This window comes from Pristis pectinata, chromosome 1, assembly GCF_009764475.1.
Source record: "Pristis pectinata isolate sPriPec2 chromosome 1, sPriPec2.1.pri, whole genome shotgun sequence".
Lineage (NCBI taxonomy): Eukaryota > Metazoa > Chordata > Chondrichthyes > Rhinopristiformes > Pristidae > Pristis > Pristis pectinata.
The window spans coordinates 88,570,921-88,586,549 of record NC_067405.1 but is presented as its reverse complement, the minus strand read 5'-3'; the positions used below and the strand labels follow the sequence as shown (position 1 = coordinate 88,586,549).

The following is a 15,629-nucleotide window of genomic DNA, read 5'->3' as shown; positions in this document are numbered from 1 at the left end:
CAACAGACAGGTATCCTCCTCCTCCTCTTCCCCCCCCCCCCCATCTGTTTTCAGCATTTCAAGGGGACCCTTCCCTTCACAACTCTCTGCTCTACTTTTCCAACTATTCACCTTCTCATGGCGCTTATATGTAATACGGAAATAAAAATATGAAGACTGATGAAGATTCGTGCAACTGCAGGAGATGCAACACCTGTCCTTTTACCTCATCCATTCCCACCAACCAGTTACACAAACAGTGCTTCCAAGTGAAGCAGTGACTCACTTGCACTTCTAATTTAGTGTACCACATTCAGTGTGCACGATGTAATCTCCTTTACATTGGAGAAACTGCTTTGCCAAACACCTCCATTCAGTCAGCACGAATGATTCCAAGCTGTCACCTTAATTCCCACTCCCCCTCTGACCTCTCTCTCTCTCTCTCTCTCTCTCTCTGTGGCCTCCCTCCTGCACTGTTATAACAAAGACCAACATGGGACAATGTCATCTTCCACCTGGGCATATTGCAGCCTTTTTAGACTCAATAGCCAATTCAACAACTTCAGATCACTGGCTTTCTCTGAAGTTTCCAGTCCATCCTTACTAAGGAGATCAATACAGATGTCTCACCAGGTAACTCCAGGTGGTGGCAGGGTGAGGAGGATGATGAATCTCTGCAGTTCTCTACACTAAAGGCCTATGGAGGTCTAGGTCTGTAAATTTCAGGATACTCAAACAATGGAGGGATATGGGGATAGGGCAGGGAAAAGGGCATTGTGTGAGAAGATCAGCCTTAATCCTGTTGAATAATAGAACAGGCACGAGGGGTTGAAAGTGCAGCTCGTGTGAAAAAACGGTGAATAAGTCTGTGAGCAGGTGCACTTGTATGATCACAGCTTTTAATGCAATAACCAAAACCTGTTTTTTGTTGGGAATCGAGAATTATTGAGGTGTCAGCCCTGGAGCTGGGCTGTTTGAAGGCAGGTGGGCTGATCAGTCAAACTGGTCTGGGATTCCACCTAGAAGTGGCAGCTCCTGGTTGCTGAAGGAGCATCATAAGGTTCTTGCTTTACTGAGGACTTCAACATCAGGTGCCCTGCATAATAGAACACTGAATATTGTACCTGACCTTGACTTAACGATCACTGTGAACATAGGCTTTCAAAAAGGAACCTCAGTATGGAAAGGTGAATGCATGTGCATTTCTTATTATTTTTATTCTATGTCAAAATGATATTTTGCAGTGTGCAATAGAAACTTGTTTGATAAAGAAAGTGGGGTGAGGATGAAACCTGCAACTGTGTGCACTACTTGGGAAACAATACAGATGCAATGAAGCAGGTGAATAGAAGGGAGATGTGGAGGTTCCTGAGAATTGGGCCCAATGAGCTGTTTCTCTGCTATAAGTGGTTTTTTTGCAATGGTTGCACTGTTTTGCTCTGGGTAGCTGACTGTCTTCTGGAGACCAAGGCAAAAGGTGCCTGGGCAGTCACAGAGTTTCTCCTGCAGTGGAAAAGTTTGAATAGCTTTTGAAGCTCCCCAGTTTCACTGCTCAGACCAAGAGACCTTCAGTTTGACTTCTCCGATGTCAGCTCCAAAATGTGATAGATCTCACTTCTTCCCATGAACTTTGCTTGTCATTATCACTTCCCTATCAGTTCTTGACTTTCTGAATGCAGTGTTTCTGCTTTGTTCCCAGAACTGTACTTGAACAATTCGGTACCTTACTTGGATCAGCCTCCTACCCCGTTGGAATTCCAGCGAAGTTGGCTGTGTCCCAACAAACCCTTCATAGTGCAAAATGCCATCAGTCATTGGCCAGCCATCTCCAAATGGACATTCTCCTACCTCAGGTATGATGTTTAGAGCCATAGAGTCACGCAGTCCTTTGACCTACCGTATTTATGTGGGCCATCATTACCCAGTGTCCGTACAAATCTTCATTCAGAGTGAATTATTTTTATTTCAGTGCTTACCATCCAATAATTCTTCGATGGACCATTGTTACACTGTCACCGTTTTCTTACTCCAGATGTGCTTTGGCGTAGCCAAGGTGAATGGGATCAAGGATTCTGCTGACGTGAAACAGGGGAAAATAGCACTGTTTAAATTTCGTTCTGCTCCTCCATCAGTTTTTTTTATCCTCTCTTCTCTCTGGTTTCAGGGTTTGAACTTCCTCCCTTTAAGTTCCTCTTCCTTGTTTTAAAATCCCTCTGTGACCTTGCTCCCAGCTATCTGTGTTATCTCCTCCAGTCCCACAGCGTTCAGAGATCTCTGCTGTTGAAACTTGGAGCTCTTTATGGGCCCCTGATTTTCTTTGTTGTACGATAGGTGGCCGTGCCTGGATTTTCCTCTGTTGGCCTTTCTACCCCTTTCTCGCAGTGCTCTTTCCCACCATCCACCCACCGCTTTGACTGAGCTCAGTGTCAGATTTTGGCGGGTTACACTCCAGTGAAACACTTTGGGAGGCTTTACACTGTTGTAAGAGTACCAGTTGCTGGAGTGTTAATGTTGAAGCATTTGACTTGCAGAGAAAGGGTTGGAGAGCAGAGAGTGAGCGTGGCAGTGACTCCCAATGGTTACGCTGATGCCGTGTACCAGGACCGGTTCGTGATGCCTGAGGAACGGCAGATGCCGTTTGGGGAATTCCTGGACGTCGTCGAGAAGAAGCGGGCAGCGCGTGGCGTGTTCTATGTACAGAAGCAATGCTCAAATCTGACAGAGGAATTCCCTCAGCTCCTGAAGGACGTAGACTCCCACATCCCGTGGATGACGGAGGCACTAGGTGTGGCATGGTTTACGTTACACTCGTTAGTCACTGAATCAATGACACTGCACAGGCATCATTACTTAGAGAAAAGTAGCATTCAATCTCTCTTCTCTCCCTTCAACTGATTACCACACACGTGGCAGTTATGATCTGTCACAAAGATAGTCACTACTACAAGAGAGTGCTGATGTAAGGTACTGTTTACTGTGGCCAGACAGGTGAAGATTTTTCCTGGGTAAAGCTCAGGCTGATGATGTAACAGCCCCTGATACACTGACCATAGGACTTGTAAGACAGTATGACAGTATGTGTCAGACACTCCCAACAGAGTAACTCCTCTTGCTCTGACAGTGAGACACCTGACTTTCTCTTTCTTTCTCTCTCTCTCTCTCTCTCTCTCTCTCTCTCGTGCACACACACACCTGCTGAGAGCCACTCTGTAACAGATTGGTGTTGAAACCTGTGTAATTTTGCTCCAGGCAAATTTAAAAGCTGGAGACTGGGAGTAACTTTGGAAAACCCAGAGGTAGCTTGTTAGCTGCAGGCTCATTATTTTATCAACCTCTGGGACTAGATTATAGGGCTGGTCAAGTCCTGGAGCACCAGCAGCTCAGGCCGGTTCCTCCAGACCCCTCAAAGTTAGAGGTTTCTCCATAAACATGCATGCGCTGATTCTGAGGGTCCTTTTGGTGGTTCAGAGCCAGTTTTACACAGCTAGATAAACTGTTTGCCCTTCAGGTAGCTGTCCAGGACATCCATTCAAAGGATCCCATCAAAATGGAGATGTGGTTGGGGACCAGTAAGCTCTTTCATGAACCTTATCCACTGGGCTGAAAACTTCATTGTCCAGCACACACTGTGGATTAATCCACTGGCCAGTAGAGCTAATGACTGCAAGGTTTTGTTCCTTTTATTGTAGGATTCATGTGCATTTTATTCTTTTTTAGGGAAGAGCCCTGATGCAGTAAATTTCTGGCTGGGGGAATCAGCTGCGGTAACCTCCTGTAAGTAACCAGAGCCAGTGTAGGAGGTGGATGCAGGGTGAGGGAGGAGAGACACCAGCATGCTAGAAATCAGAGATAAAGCACAATATTTTGTAAGTACTTAATGTCAGGCAGCATCTGTGGAGGGAGAACTAGAATTAATATGTCGGGTGGATGGCCTTTCATCAGCATTGTTCGAGATAAGTTTTCCAGTGCAAAGAATGGAGAAAAAGGAAGAAAGAACTAAAGAGAAACTTCTCTCTAAATCAGTCCCGGCAAAAACATAGGAACTTAGAACTGAAATATCCCTAGCTCTAAGAAAGCCTTCTAATTTCCTAATAATCGCAAGGGGGATCTGTATAACAAATTTAGGAACATCCAGACCCTCATCATGCACCCTAGAATACAACAAACAGGTAAATGTAAAACCTTCTCAGCAAATTTTCTAATGATCTTATCCATAGTTGTCAAGACATTGTCTCATTTACTATAAGAGTATCATAAAAGTGAGACACCACAAAAACCTTAAGCAACCTGAACTGTGTAGGTTTTAATCTCACTTTATCTACATGAGTTGGCCACCTGGCTAATTTGTGAATAGGGTCTTCACTAAGGCTTCCCTACCCAGTGGTCAATCCTAGCCCCAAGTACTTTAAAAATGAGCCAGGATCAATAAAATCTAAATCTGTTTTATGTATTCTCCATCTATCCATCCTATTGTAGACAAACATTTTACTCTTAAAGGATATATAAAAACCGGCCATTTCTTAACATTAATTTGTAAACCCTCCTTTAGACAGGATCTTTCCACAATCCTGAGGATGCGACTCATGCCTTTAAAAGAATCGCTGACAACAGCTACATCATCAGCAAAGGCAGGAGCTGCACACATGATATTAAGTTCATTAAGGTTAGAGAACGTGCAAGACTGAGAGGCAGAAGTGGTGACAGAGGCAATTGAAGGAGGAAAGTGAAGTGAATTTTGGAAATCAGATGCTAAAAATGCCAGAAATGTTGATTATCCAAAATCCTGGAACTCCAGGAAACTGTAGTAGGTCTAGATGGAGGATGAGATGCTGTTCCTTGAGTTCATATTGAGCTTTGTTGGAACAGAACCAGAGGCTAAGGACAGAGGCGTCAGAGTGGGAACGAGAGGGACACACTGAAGTCAAAGTCGAGTTTACTGTCATATGCACAAGTACATGTATGCACAGGTGTAATAAAAAACTTACTTGCAGCGGCTTCACATGCACGTAGCATCATATAAGCAGCATTCACAAGTAAAACATTAATCATAAATCATACACAATTTTTACAAAGAACAGAATTAGAACAAAAAGAACATTTTAGTGCAAAGTGATAAAAGTGTGCATTACTAAACTGTAGTGATTAGAGTTGTGCCGGTTGGTTCAAGAACCAACTGATTGAAGGGAAGTAGCTGTTCTTGAACCTGGGTGGTGTGGGACTTCAGGCTACTGTACCTCGTGCCTGATGGTAGCTGCGAGAAGATGGCATGGCCCAGATGGTGGCGATTTTTGATGATGAATGTTGCCTTCTTGAGGCAGTGTCTCCTGTAGATACTACTGATGGTGGGGAGGGATGTGCCCATGATGTGTTGGGCTGAGTCCATTACTCTCTGCAGCTTCTTATATTCCTGCACATTCAAATTGCCGTACCAGACCATGACGCTAACCAAGTGTCCGATGAAAGGAAACTGGCAGCCTGTCTGGAGGAGCCTGAGCTTGGTAATGAGCATGTGTTGTTGATAAACTATTCAAATTTAGTGCTCTTTACTTCCAGAGCCAAGAGCAGTTGTGGCTGGGCTGCTTGCTAACTTTAAATCTGGAAACGATAGATTTGAAAAACAAAGGTATTAAGAGACTCTGACAAAATCAGGCAGGTGCAGTTAGTTCAAAGCTCAACACTATGGCAAAACTGGGTTTAGGGGCTGAAGGTTATTCCCCTCTTCTTCACACCTACCCCACTGTGGATCCTGACATATCAGGGTAAACCACACATCCGGCACAGCACCTCCACATTTGTATCGCTGTGCTCTGTCTTGGCCTCCTGACTCAGCTCAGTGCTTTGGGCACATGGAGGGCTTTTGTCTGTGAATTGTAGCTATGCAGCATGTTATGAGGTTGGTTGCATCGCTTTGTGAATATTCCTCCCACAGAGAGTGGAAGTAGATTTCAGGGAAAATCAGGACTCAGATTGTGGATGGTGCTGAGAGTCGCTTTCTTGGAACCTGATATATTCTCACCTCAGTGGAGATAGACAGGTGTTATTTTCCTGACCTGTGTTGGTGGCAGAGAGACTCACTCAGCAGTGGTGCAATTTCGATTCACGAAGGTGCAGCATACTACTCTTTGTGCATCTAAACCAGCGGACAGAAAATTGCAGAATGTTTGCTCACAACCTCCTGATAGATGGAGGAACGCAGTGGATCAGGCAGCATCTGTGGAGGGGAATGGATACAGGTGCTGCCTGACTCGCTGAGTGCCTCCAGCAGTTTGGTTTTAGCTCCACATTCCAGCATCTGCCATCTCTTATGTCTCCTGACAGATGGAGCTAGTATCATGTGGCTTGTGTTTGGGGAGGAGAGTGCTGATTGATGATGTGACAGAGCTGAATTAATATTAGAGATACAATCCGTAGCATGGTGCTGGGGGTGGGGATTACTGGGTGACAATGTGAGGAAGCTGAATTAAAGAAGTCATCAGTAACATGTAGTTCTAGGGGAGAGGTTACTGACTGACTGAGGGAGTTTGATTATCTTCATTTGGCATGCATTCAGTAACACTGTGTGCTGGGCAACAGCTGACAGTGTGAAGGAGATGACTCACGTTAGTTGAGGTGCAGTTAGTAACAGGGTAGAGTGAGCAGGTTTACTGTGAGATGCTCTGGGAAAGCCGGATTAACTGGTTTAAATACAGTAACTAACACAGTGCTGGGGTGGGGGAGGGAGTTACATAGTAACAGTGTGATTATGGCACAGAAATGGGCCATTCAGCCCATCTGATCATACCAGTGTTTATATTCCACACCAGTTGTTATCCACCCTGCTTCACCTACCACTGTCCACACTGACTGCCTTCCTTTCTCCCTCAGTATTGGCTCACTCTCATTATACATATCTGTGCTTCTCATCTCAGACATTTTAACCACACTGGTAAGGAAAGAAATTTCTTGTGAATTTCCTGTTGCAGTTGTTGGTGCCTACCTTACAATAATGGCCCCAGGATTATCAACAGTTAGGTTTTTACCTTGCACCTGGGCATCTGCTCAAGGTTCTCCTTGGAAATCTTTCTCAGAAAGATTTAGAAAGTTTCATTTGATTCATCACCAAAATAGACAGTGGCAAAATGTTTACATGCAAGTCTACAATTATGTAATACATTTGACTTTATGATAAAGAGTCATACAGCACGAAACAGGCCCTTCAGCCCAACTGGTCCATGCCGACCAAGATGCCCTATTCAGGCTAGTCCCATTTGCCAGCATTTGGCCCATAACCTTGTAAACCTTTCCAATCCATGTACCTGTCCAACTGTTTTTTAAAAGTTATTATATTACCTGCCTCAACCACTTCCTCTGGCAGCTCATTCCATATACGGACCACCCTCTGAGTGAAAAAGTTGCCCCTCAAGTTCCTATTAAATTTTTTCCCTCTCACCTTAAATCTATGCCCCTCTAGATCTTGATTCCCCAACCCTAGGAAAAAGACTGTGCACATTCACCCTATCTATACTCCTCATGATTTTATACACCTCAATAAGATCACCTATTAGTCTCCTACACCAAAAGCCTTCTTCACCACCCTGTCTACCTGTGACTCCACCTTCAGTCAACCATGTTCTTCAATAATTTCCATGTGTATAATATTTACAAACTGTTAACCTTTTATTGGTTACTTGCATGTAGCCTTCCCATGCAGTAAAATTTCAATAGTGCGGCATTCGATTGTACAGAAATTCTGATGGTCTGGCATCTGGCTTCATCAGTCCAGAATGTGACTGGAGGTCTGGGTTGGGTCTGGACTGTGGCCAGGTTTGGGGCTCTGGAACACAAGGGTCAGAATCAAGTTTATTATCACTGACGTACATCGTGAAATTTCTTGTTTTGTGGCACCAGTACAGTGCAAGACATAAAAATTACTCTAAGTTACAAAAATAAATAGTGCAAAAAAGGAATAACTAGGTAGTGTTCATGGACCGTTCAGAAATCTGATGGTGGAGCGGAATGTGGGTAGGTTTGTGGCCGGAGCAGAGGCTTGGAGTGCTTGAATATTTTCCGCTCCTTTTAAATTCATTGGGTTCGTTGGAAAATTTATTATACTACTGTGCAACATGTGAAAAAAAAGGGAAATACAAACGTATTTGGTACTAATATTGGTAACATCCAATAATCTGAAAAATCTATGAGTCCGGCACCATCTAAATCCTGAGGGGGATGGATCATCAGAAGTTTCCTGTATATAATGTTTATACACAGTATAATCATTATATGTTGTTCATATAGTTTTCTCATTGTAATAGGATTACAAGTTTCCCAGTTATAAATATTTACATGAAGTGAATTTCATGATACAATGTTTATGTAGAAAATTCATGCTATATATAAAAAAAATTAATCCTAAATGTAGATAATTCCTAAGTAAATGTGTGTTAGGGAGTGAGCAGTTCTACAAAGTCAGTTTGTTTGCTGAGGGGAATGTGGGGAGTGGTGGGAGAGTGAGTGAGCACCTTCAGCGATAGGAACCCATTGATTTGCCTACACTGGATTTCCTTTAACTTTGCGCTGTTATTTACTGATTCTTACTCATCATTTTGTTTCAGTGCATAAAGATCACTACGAGAACCTATACTGTGTGATTTCTGGAGAGAAGCATTTTATCCTCCTTCCGCCCACTGACAGACCTTTTATCCCTTACGGTAAGTCAGACATTCCCAGCACCATCCATCCACTCCCTCTGAGCTTCCTGACTATGGTTCGTCTCAAGCCATTTATGGGCACCTGTCTACTAGGTAGAAAATTTAGTTATTCTGAATGGATTTGTACCTGCATTCCCAGAGTGACTGGTAGGGAAATAGAAATAGTCATGGAATAACCTTGGTTTGTTACAGGAGGTTAATGCTGGTACAGATGTCACACCTACAGAAGAAGTCCCAGTAAACTGCTGAGCACCCAACTTCCTGTCCCTCAAACACCAAATAGTTTTCCCTCCACAGCCATTGTTTCCCCAACCCCCTTTCAGTCACAATGTTGTCAGTCTCTCTCCTCAAAATAAAAACCTTTGACCCTTCCTTCTTGCAAGCTAGTGACCCAATCTCCGACTCTTTCACTGCTCTGCCAGAGACCGCAAGAAACTGCAGAGAGTTTGGACACAGCTCAGCACGTCACGAAAACCAGCATAGGTTTAGGTGAGAGGTGAAAGATTTAATATAAACTTGAGGAGCAACTTATTTTTACATGGAGAGTGGTCAGTATATGGAATGAGCTACCAGAGGAAGTGGTTGAGGCAAGTACATCAACAACTTTCAAAAGACAGTTATACAAGACAGTTGGACAGGTACATGGATAGGAAAGGTTTCGAGGGATATGGGTCAAATGTGGGCAAATGGGACTGGCTTGGACGGGTATCTTGGTCAGCATGGACCAGTTGGACCAAAGGGCCTGTTTCTGTTCTTTATGACTATATGTGAAGCAAGCCCACCTTTCCTCAATGCCATACTGTAACCTGGCATATACATTGTGTCTGGGGACCTCAGGGATATCTAACACAATGTAACCTTAGAGCCAAGCTACTCTCACAAGCTGAAGTCCATTGTTCCTTCTGCAGAACTCTTCCAACCTGCAACGTACAAGGTTAATGAAGATGGTTCCTTCGATGTGATAGATGTGCAGAATGCAGAGAAGGTAAAACTATCACAGTGGTTTGAAAGATAATTCTGTGAAATTGTGTATTTACAGTGAAGCTGTTTTTCAGTTTAGTGTCCCTTTGTGTTGAAACATCACCCCCCTATTTTTCGTCGGAACTTGCCCAACCACTGGTGCTGACAGAGGGCAGTGCCTGCCTCAGTGGTGCTTGTAAATCACTCCTTCATTGGCTCTCAGTAGATGCAATAAACCAACCACTCTTTATGGTCCTTTGTAATCTTTGCTCCCTTCCAATGAGGGAGGCTGCAGCCTCTGTTTGATATAATTTTAACTGATAACTTCAGTTGGCTTCAAAACAACATTTTCCCAGTACAGAGAAGAACGAGCAGTCTGCCTGGTGTGAGCAGTATAACAGAGACCCGAGAGGTGCTTCTCTGTTAATGGAGTCAGGCAGAATGCACACAAGCACCAAAGTAAAAGGATGAAGTCCAGGCATTCGAAAGACAATATTAAGTGAAGTTATTATTGTACACAAAAATTTTTTAGTCATAATTAGTAAATGTGATGTTACTATGAAATATAAGAACATAAGAAATAGGAGCAGGAGTAGGCCATCTGGCCTGTTGAGCCTGCTCCGCTACTCAGTAGGACCATGGCTGATCTGGCCGTGGACTCAGATCCACCTTGCCTGCCTTTTCCCCATAACCCTTAATTCCCTTACTATGCAAAAATCTATCTAACTGTGTCTTAAATATATTTAATGAGGTAGCCTCTACTGCTTTCTTGGGCAGAGGATTTCACAGATTCACTACTCTCTGGGAAAAGCAGTTCCTCTTCAACTCCGTCTGAAATCTACTCCCCCAAATCTTGAGGCTATGTCCCCTAGTTCCAGTCTCACCTACCAGTGGAAACAACTTTCCTGCCTCTACCATATCTATCCCTTTCATAATTTTCTATAAGATCCCCTTTCATTCTTCTGAATTCCAGAAAGTATAGTCCCAGGCAACTCAATCTCTCCTTATAGGCTAACCCTCTCATCTCCGGAATCAACCTGGTGAACCTCCTCTGCACCGCCTCCAAAGCCAGCATATCTTTTCTCGAGTAAGGAGACCAGAACTGTACACTACTCCAGGTGCAGCCTCACCAGTACCCTGTACAGTTGCAGCATAAGCTCCCTGCTCTTAAATTCAATCCCTCTAGCAATGAAGGCCAACATTCATTCCATTTGCTTTCTTGATAGCCTGTTGCAGCTGCAAACCAACCTTTTGCGATTCATGCACCAGCACTCCTAAGTCCCTCTGCACAACAGCATGCTGCAACCTTTCACCATTTAGTGCTTAGCATAACACTTTACAGCGCCAGCGACCCAGGTTCAATTCCAGCCACTGTCTGTAAGGAGTTTGTACATTCTCCCCGTGTCTGCGAGGGTTTCCTCCAGCTGCTCCGGTTTCCTCCCACATTCCAAAGACGTACAGGTTAGGAAGTTGTGGGCATGCTATGTTGGTGCCGGAAAACGTGGCGACACTTGCGGGCTGCCCCCAGAACACTCTATGCAAAAGATGCATTTCACTGTGTGTTTCGATGTACCTGTGACTAATAAAGATATCTTTTATTAAATTTTTAAAGATTTTATTTACAGTGTGGTAACAGGCCCTTCCGGCCCAACGAGTCTGTACCGCCCATTTTTAAACCCAAATTAACCTACCCGTATGTCTTTGCAATGTGGGAGGAAACCGGAGCACCCGGAGGAAACCCACTCAGACACGGGAGAACGTACAAACTCCTTACAGACAGCGACGGGACTCGAACCCCGATCGCTGGCGCTGTAATAGCGTCGCGCTAAGTACTATGCTACCGTGCCACCCTTATCCTTCCAAGGTGGATGACCTTACTGTACATTTACCAACATTACTCCATCTGCCAGACCCTTGCCCGCTCACTTAACCTATCTGTAATATGCAACTTTTGGCTTTCTAACTTATTTAAAAGTTTAATTTGAATATCAAAAATTAAACTTGCTGATTAGCAGATGGATTTTTTTTCAAAAAGCATTTTGAATGATTCAATTGGTTCATCAAAATATTTAGATTTTTAAAGGATTTTCTAGTTATAAAAATATTCAGGAATTTTTGATGCTAAATGTTAATATTAACTCAACTGAAAAATCTGATGTGAAGAAAGGCTTATGAACTGAATTATTGAACTGTATGTTTATATGTAGAACTACTTTTTAACATCTGGACAAGTTAGCATTTTTTTGTTGTTATAAAATTGCTGTTCCGTAAGATATTACTACTCTCTTATTTGTTTTATTAATAACAGGAACCTACAGTCTTAAAATGATGTGGTTAGATCACAGAGAGGTAGGCAGTAGTTTGCAAAATTATATTTGCTATATCTACACCCAAAATTCGCTGGATAAATAGCCCAACTTTTGACATTTATCATAGAATAACTAACAGCTAATAGTTGTTTCAAAAATATTTAGCTGTAAGTTTCTCTGTGTACCACCCTAACCCAGTCCTCAGTCAGGTTGGCAGCAATGGATCCCACAATTGACTTCATTCTCCCAAAGCTAGAGATTGGAGAAGCTGGTCCGGATTCTTCCTCCTGTTCATTAGTCAGTGACTTGTGCTGGTAAATATGGATGTATGTGTGTTTAGTGGGTACAGCATTGGACTAAGCAATGATGTCTCCCATAGTTGATTTACAAGTCCCAAATAAAGAATAGACACTAAGGTGAGATGTCACCAGCTTGTTGCTGGGCACAAAAATGTATCTCAATGTGCATTGGTTCCTGCAGGGGTGGGATTAAGCAACCATTAGTATATCAGTGCTCTCAGTTTCTGTCCTCTATGATGGAAATTTAAGATCAAACCTTCTCCAGGGATATCATGATAAAACTGCAAGACTCTCCAACCTAGCTTACCTATCTAAGGAACAGTCCTTTATAAGGAACATTACGTTGTCCAAAGTGAACATGGCTTGACATTGCACTTTGGTATTTTGTTTCTCAAAACAAAAGCCGTTTCACCTGAGATAACTGGTTGGATGATAGAGTTGGACTTTATTTCCTTACCTTCATTTAAATTCCAGTTTTGGGTTTGTGTACTGAATAATTTTGTCCTTACAAAGATAGAGTGTTTAGCAAGAGGGGACGTTTGGACCTGCCTCCCCACAAATCACAGCTAATATTCAAATGGTTCATAATGAATTCATTGCCAAAGGGCCCATTTTTTTTCAATGATGAGATCCTTACTGCGTATATGCAGGTTGGGTACAGGTGCAGCCACAAACAAACCATGAAATTATGTCAGGAATAAACCAAAAGGAAAACAAAAACACTGGTTAAGTAAACAGTTTTAATAATCAATAAAGATACGAACTTTAATAATTTCAATAAATTGCATTTGCCAGCTTGTGTGTTATTGATCCACATAAATTAAGATAGAGATGTGCAGGAAGCACATGAGGAAACTGGGAGTACAATGAAGTCAATTAGTACCTCTCATCCAAATGTTTTTCAAGTTAAATGAGTTTCCAGGGAAAGTAATTGAAGCAGTCATAAAATATGACAGTGTGTGTTGTATGTATTTATGCAGAAGAATGGAATTGAATAATAGAGCAAGAAGCTGTAATTTATTTTCCAGCAAAGATGTTGAGGCTAATAATGTTGGTAATCTGTTCAAATGAATTATCATCTTGAGACAACTGTGCTTGTGTCTCTGGATCCCAACATTATGCAGTGCCACCAGTATGATGCTTCCTATGTACTGCTAAACTGAGACCACAAGCATTTGGTGAGAATTAAGATACTCATCAGATACTGCGCCTGTATCACTTCTCTTGAAAGTTTGGAAGTGCCGTCTGCCCAATTAGTCCCTGCCTTTGGTGATAGGTGCTTGGAGGTTTAGTGTGGCCTTCTTAGTGTTGTAAACTTGCCTTTGCTTTTACAACTTTTTTACTCTCCAAAAAAAATCATCCAACTATAAGAAGAGACTTCTGTGTCAAAACCAGTCACAAGGTGGATACTACTACTCACCAAATCCTTCCTGTGCCTGTAGAATATGTGGGCATGGGAAAATGTTAATTCCATTCTGAGGTTATAAATTACGTTGCACATAAACATTCATTAGCAAATTTGGGTGTATTATTGCAAGAGGATTTGAGTACAAAAGTGGAGACTTCTTGCTCCAATTTTATAGGGCTCTGGTGACACCGAACCTGGAATATTACATATAGAACTGGTCAATGTAGAGGATATGCTTCCAGTAGATGGGGTGCAGCGGATGTTCATCTGAATGATGCCTGGGATAGCGGGTTTGCTGCATGAGGTGAGATTAACCTCTGTTTTCCTGAGTTTAGAAGAATGAGAGGTGATCTCATTGAAATGTACTAAACTCTTATAGGGCTTGACAGATTAGATACAAGGTCACTGTTACCCCTGGGTGGGATGTCTAGAACCAGGGTCGCAGTCTCAAGGTAAGGAGTCAGCCATTCAGAGGATGGTAAATCTTTGGAAATCTTTACCCCAGTGGATGGAGAGGCTCAGTCAGTGAGTATATTCAAGACTGAGATTGATAGAGTTTTATATAATAAGGGAATCAAGAGATATTGGGTTAGTGCAGAAAAATGGGACTGAGGTAAAAGATCAACCATGATCTGATGGAGTGGTGGAGTAAGTATGAGGCATATTCATACTTTTTTATGTTCTTAAAACTTGCAGATTGATTGGCAAGTACAGTTTGATTTTTTTTAAAGCTAAGATTTGTTTGTAACTGGCACAACTTCAAGGGTATTAGGATTGATTCATAATTGCAAAGCTGCAGATGCAACTCTCTTGAATGCCATTTGCTCTGAAGATGAGTTGTTGGGGGATATGGAAAACTGAAGTGCAGAGTTGATTTGTCATGAAGCAAGGGTCTTCTGTGTTGCAGCCAGGACTTGGGACAACAATTTAACCACACAGCCATCACTAGCTTTCAGAGCTTGCCACCTGTCTCCTGTGACTAAAGAGAAGTACTTGTGCTGTGTCATTTTGCTCCAAGAAAATGGAATAGCATTTCATTCCCATTGGAAGCTCTCTGCTGCAACCTACACAGGTCCATTGCAGCCAGGGTGATTAGTGATAAGCAGGGTGTCTCTTCAAAATGTGATGTTTACTTTGAGAGGAGGGAACCACGTGTTGGGAGAAAGTGCCTGAAGGCAAAAGCACTTGAAGTTCATGAGGGGAACTCAGATTGCAACTGTTGTCATGGGACACGACAGTGGTTCCACGAGCAATCAATATGGTTGTGGGGGTAATGAATGCTGCACTTCCAGCCTGGGTATTCTGCTGTGGGGGAGCAACTTCATCACCTCTGGTTAAAGAGATGGTTGGCGGTTGTGTCCTCACACCAGATGTATAGTACAGAAACACTCCGCTCTGGCTAATGAATGCGTGTGGCCCACTGCTTCAGAAGGAGCGGCTCACCATCAGCGCCCATCGCTGCTGGTGATGTCCTGGCCGGTTGTTCTGGCTGGTAAATTCATCTGCCTCATCTGACACGTGAACAGGCAGGGAATAGAGGGTTATGGACTTCGTGAAGGCAGATGGGATTAGTTTGGCATCATGGTCGGTGTGGACATGACAGGCCGAAGGCCCTTTTCCTATCCTTTACTCTCTATGTTCTACATGCCTGGTACAGTGATTGAAGACAAAGCAATGTCCAGCATTGTATGAATAAAGTATACTTTTGAAACAGAAACATAACCCATATAATCACAGGAGGATTGGATGCCGTCAAACCCATACCTTAAAATGATAACAGTGAAACTTCAGCAAAACAACCACATACCTGCTTCACCACTCTAGCCACTGATTTTAGTTATTTCCCAAAGAACTGTCTTACAGCAGGTCAGTGCATCAAAGCCAAACATTGTCCTCTGATTTCAGCAAAATAAACCTGTTCTAAGAGCTGAGTTTATGTAATGGTCACTGGCATTGCATGCACAGTTCCTTTTCATTCATTCTCATA

At 42.8% G+C, this 15,629-nt stretch overlaps 1 protein-coding gene across 3 annotated transcripts in view; it reads left to right on the top strand.

The window, feature by feature from the left end:
• jmjd7 (jumonji domain containing 7) overlaps positions 1-15,629 on the top strand; it is a 29,033-nt gene that overhangs the window by 852 nt on the left and 12,552 nt on the right. For 2 of the 3 annotated variants that reach the window (XM_052022451.1, XM_052022465.1), the window contains exons 2-6: positions 1,679-1,832; positions 2,511-2,764; positions 3,697-3,753; positions 8,571-8,666; positions 9,575-9,651. In XM_052022451.1, coding sequence (XP_051878411.1) covers positions 1,679-1,832; positions 2,511-2,764; positions 3,697-3,753; positions 8,571-8,666; positions 9,575-9,651 — 638 coding nt within the window. The remainder of the gene's footprint in view (positions 1-1,678; positions 1,833-2,510; positions 2,765-3,696; positions 3,754-8,570; positions 8,667-9,574; positions 9,652-15,629) is intronic. The other variant, XM_052022458.1, reaches the window with a different exon arrangement.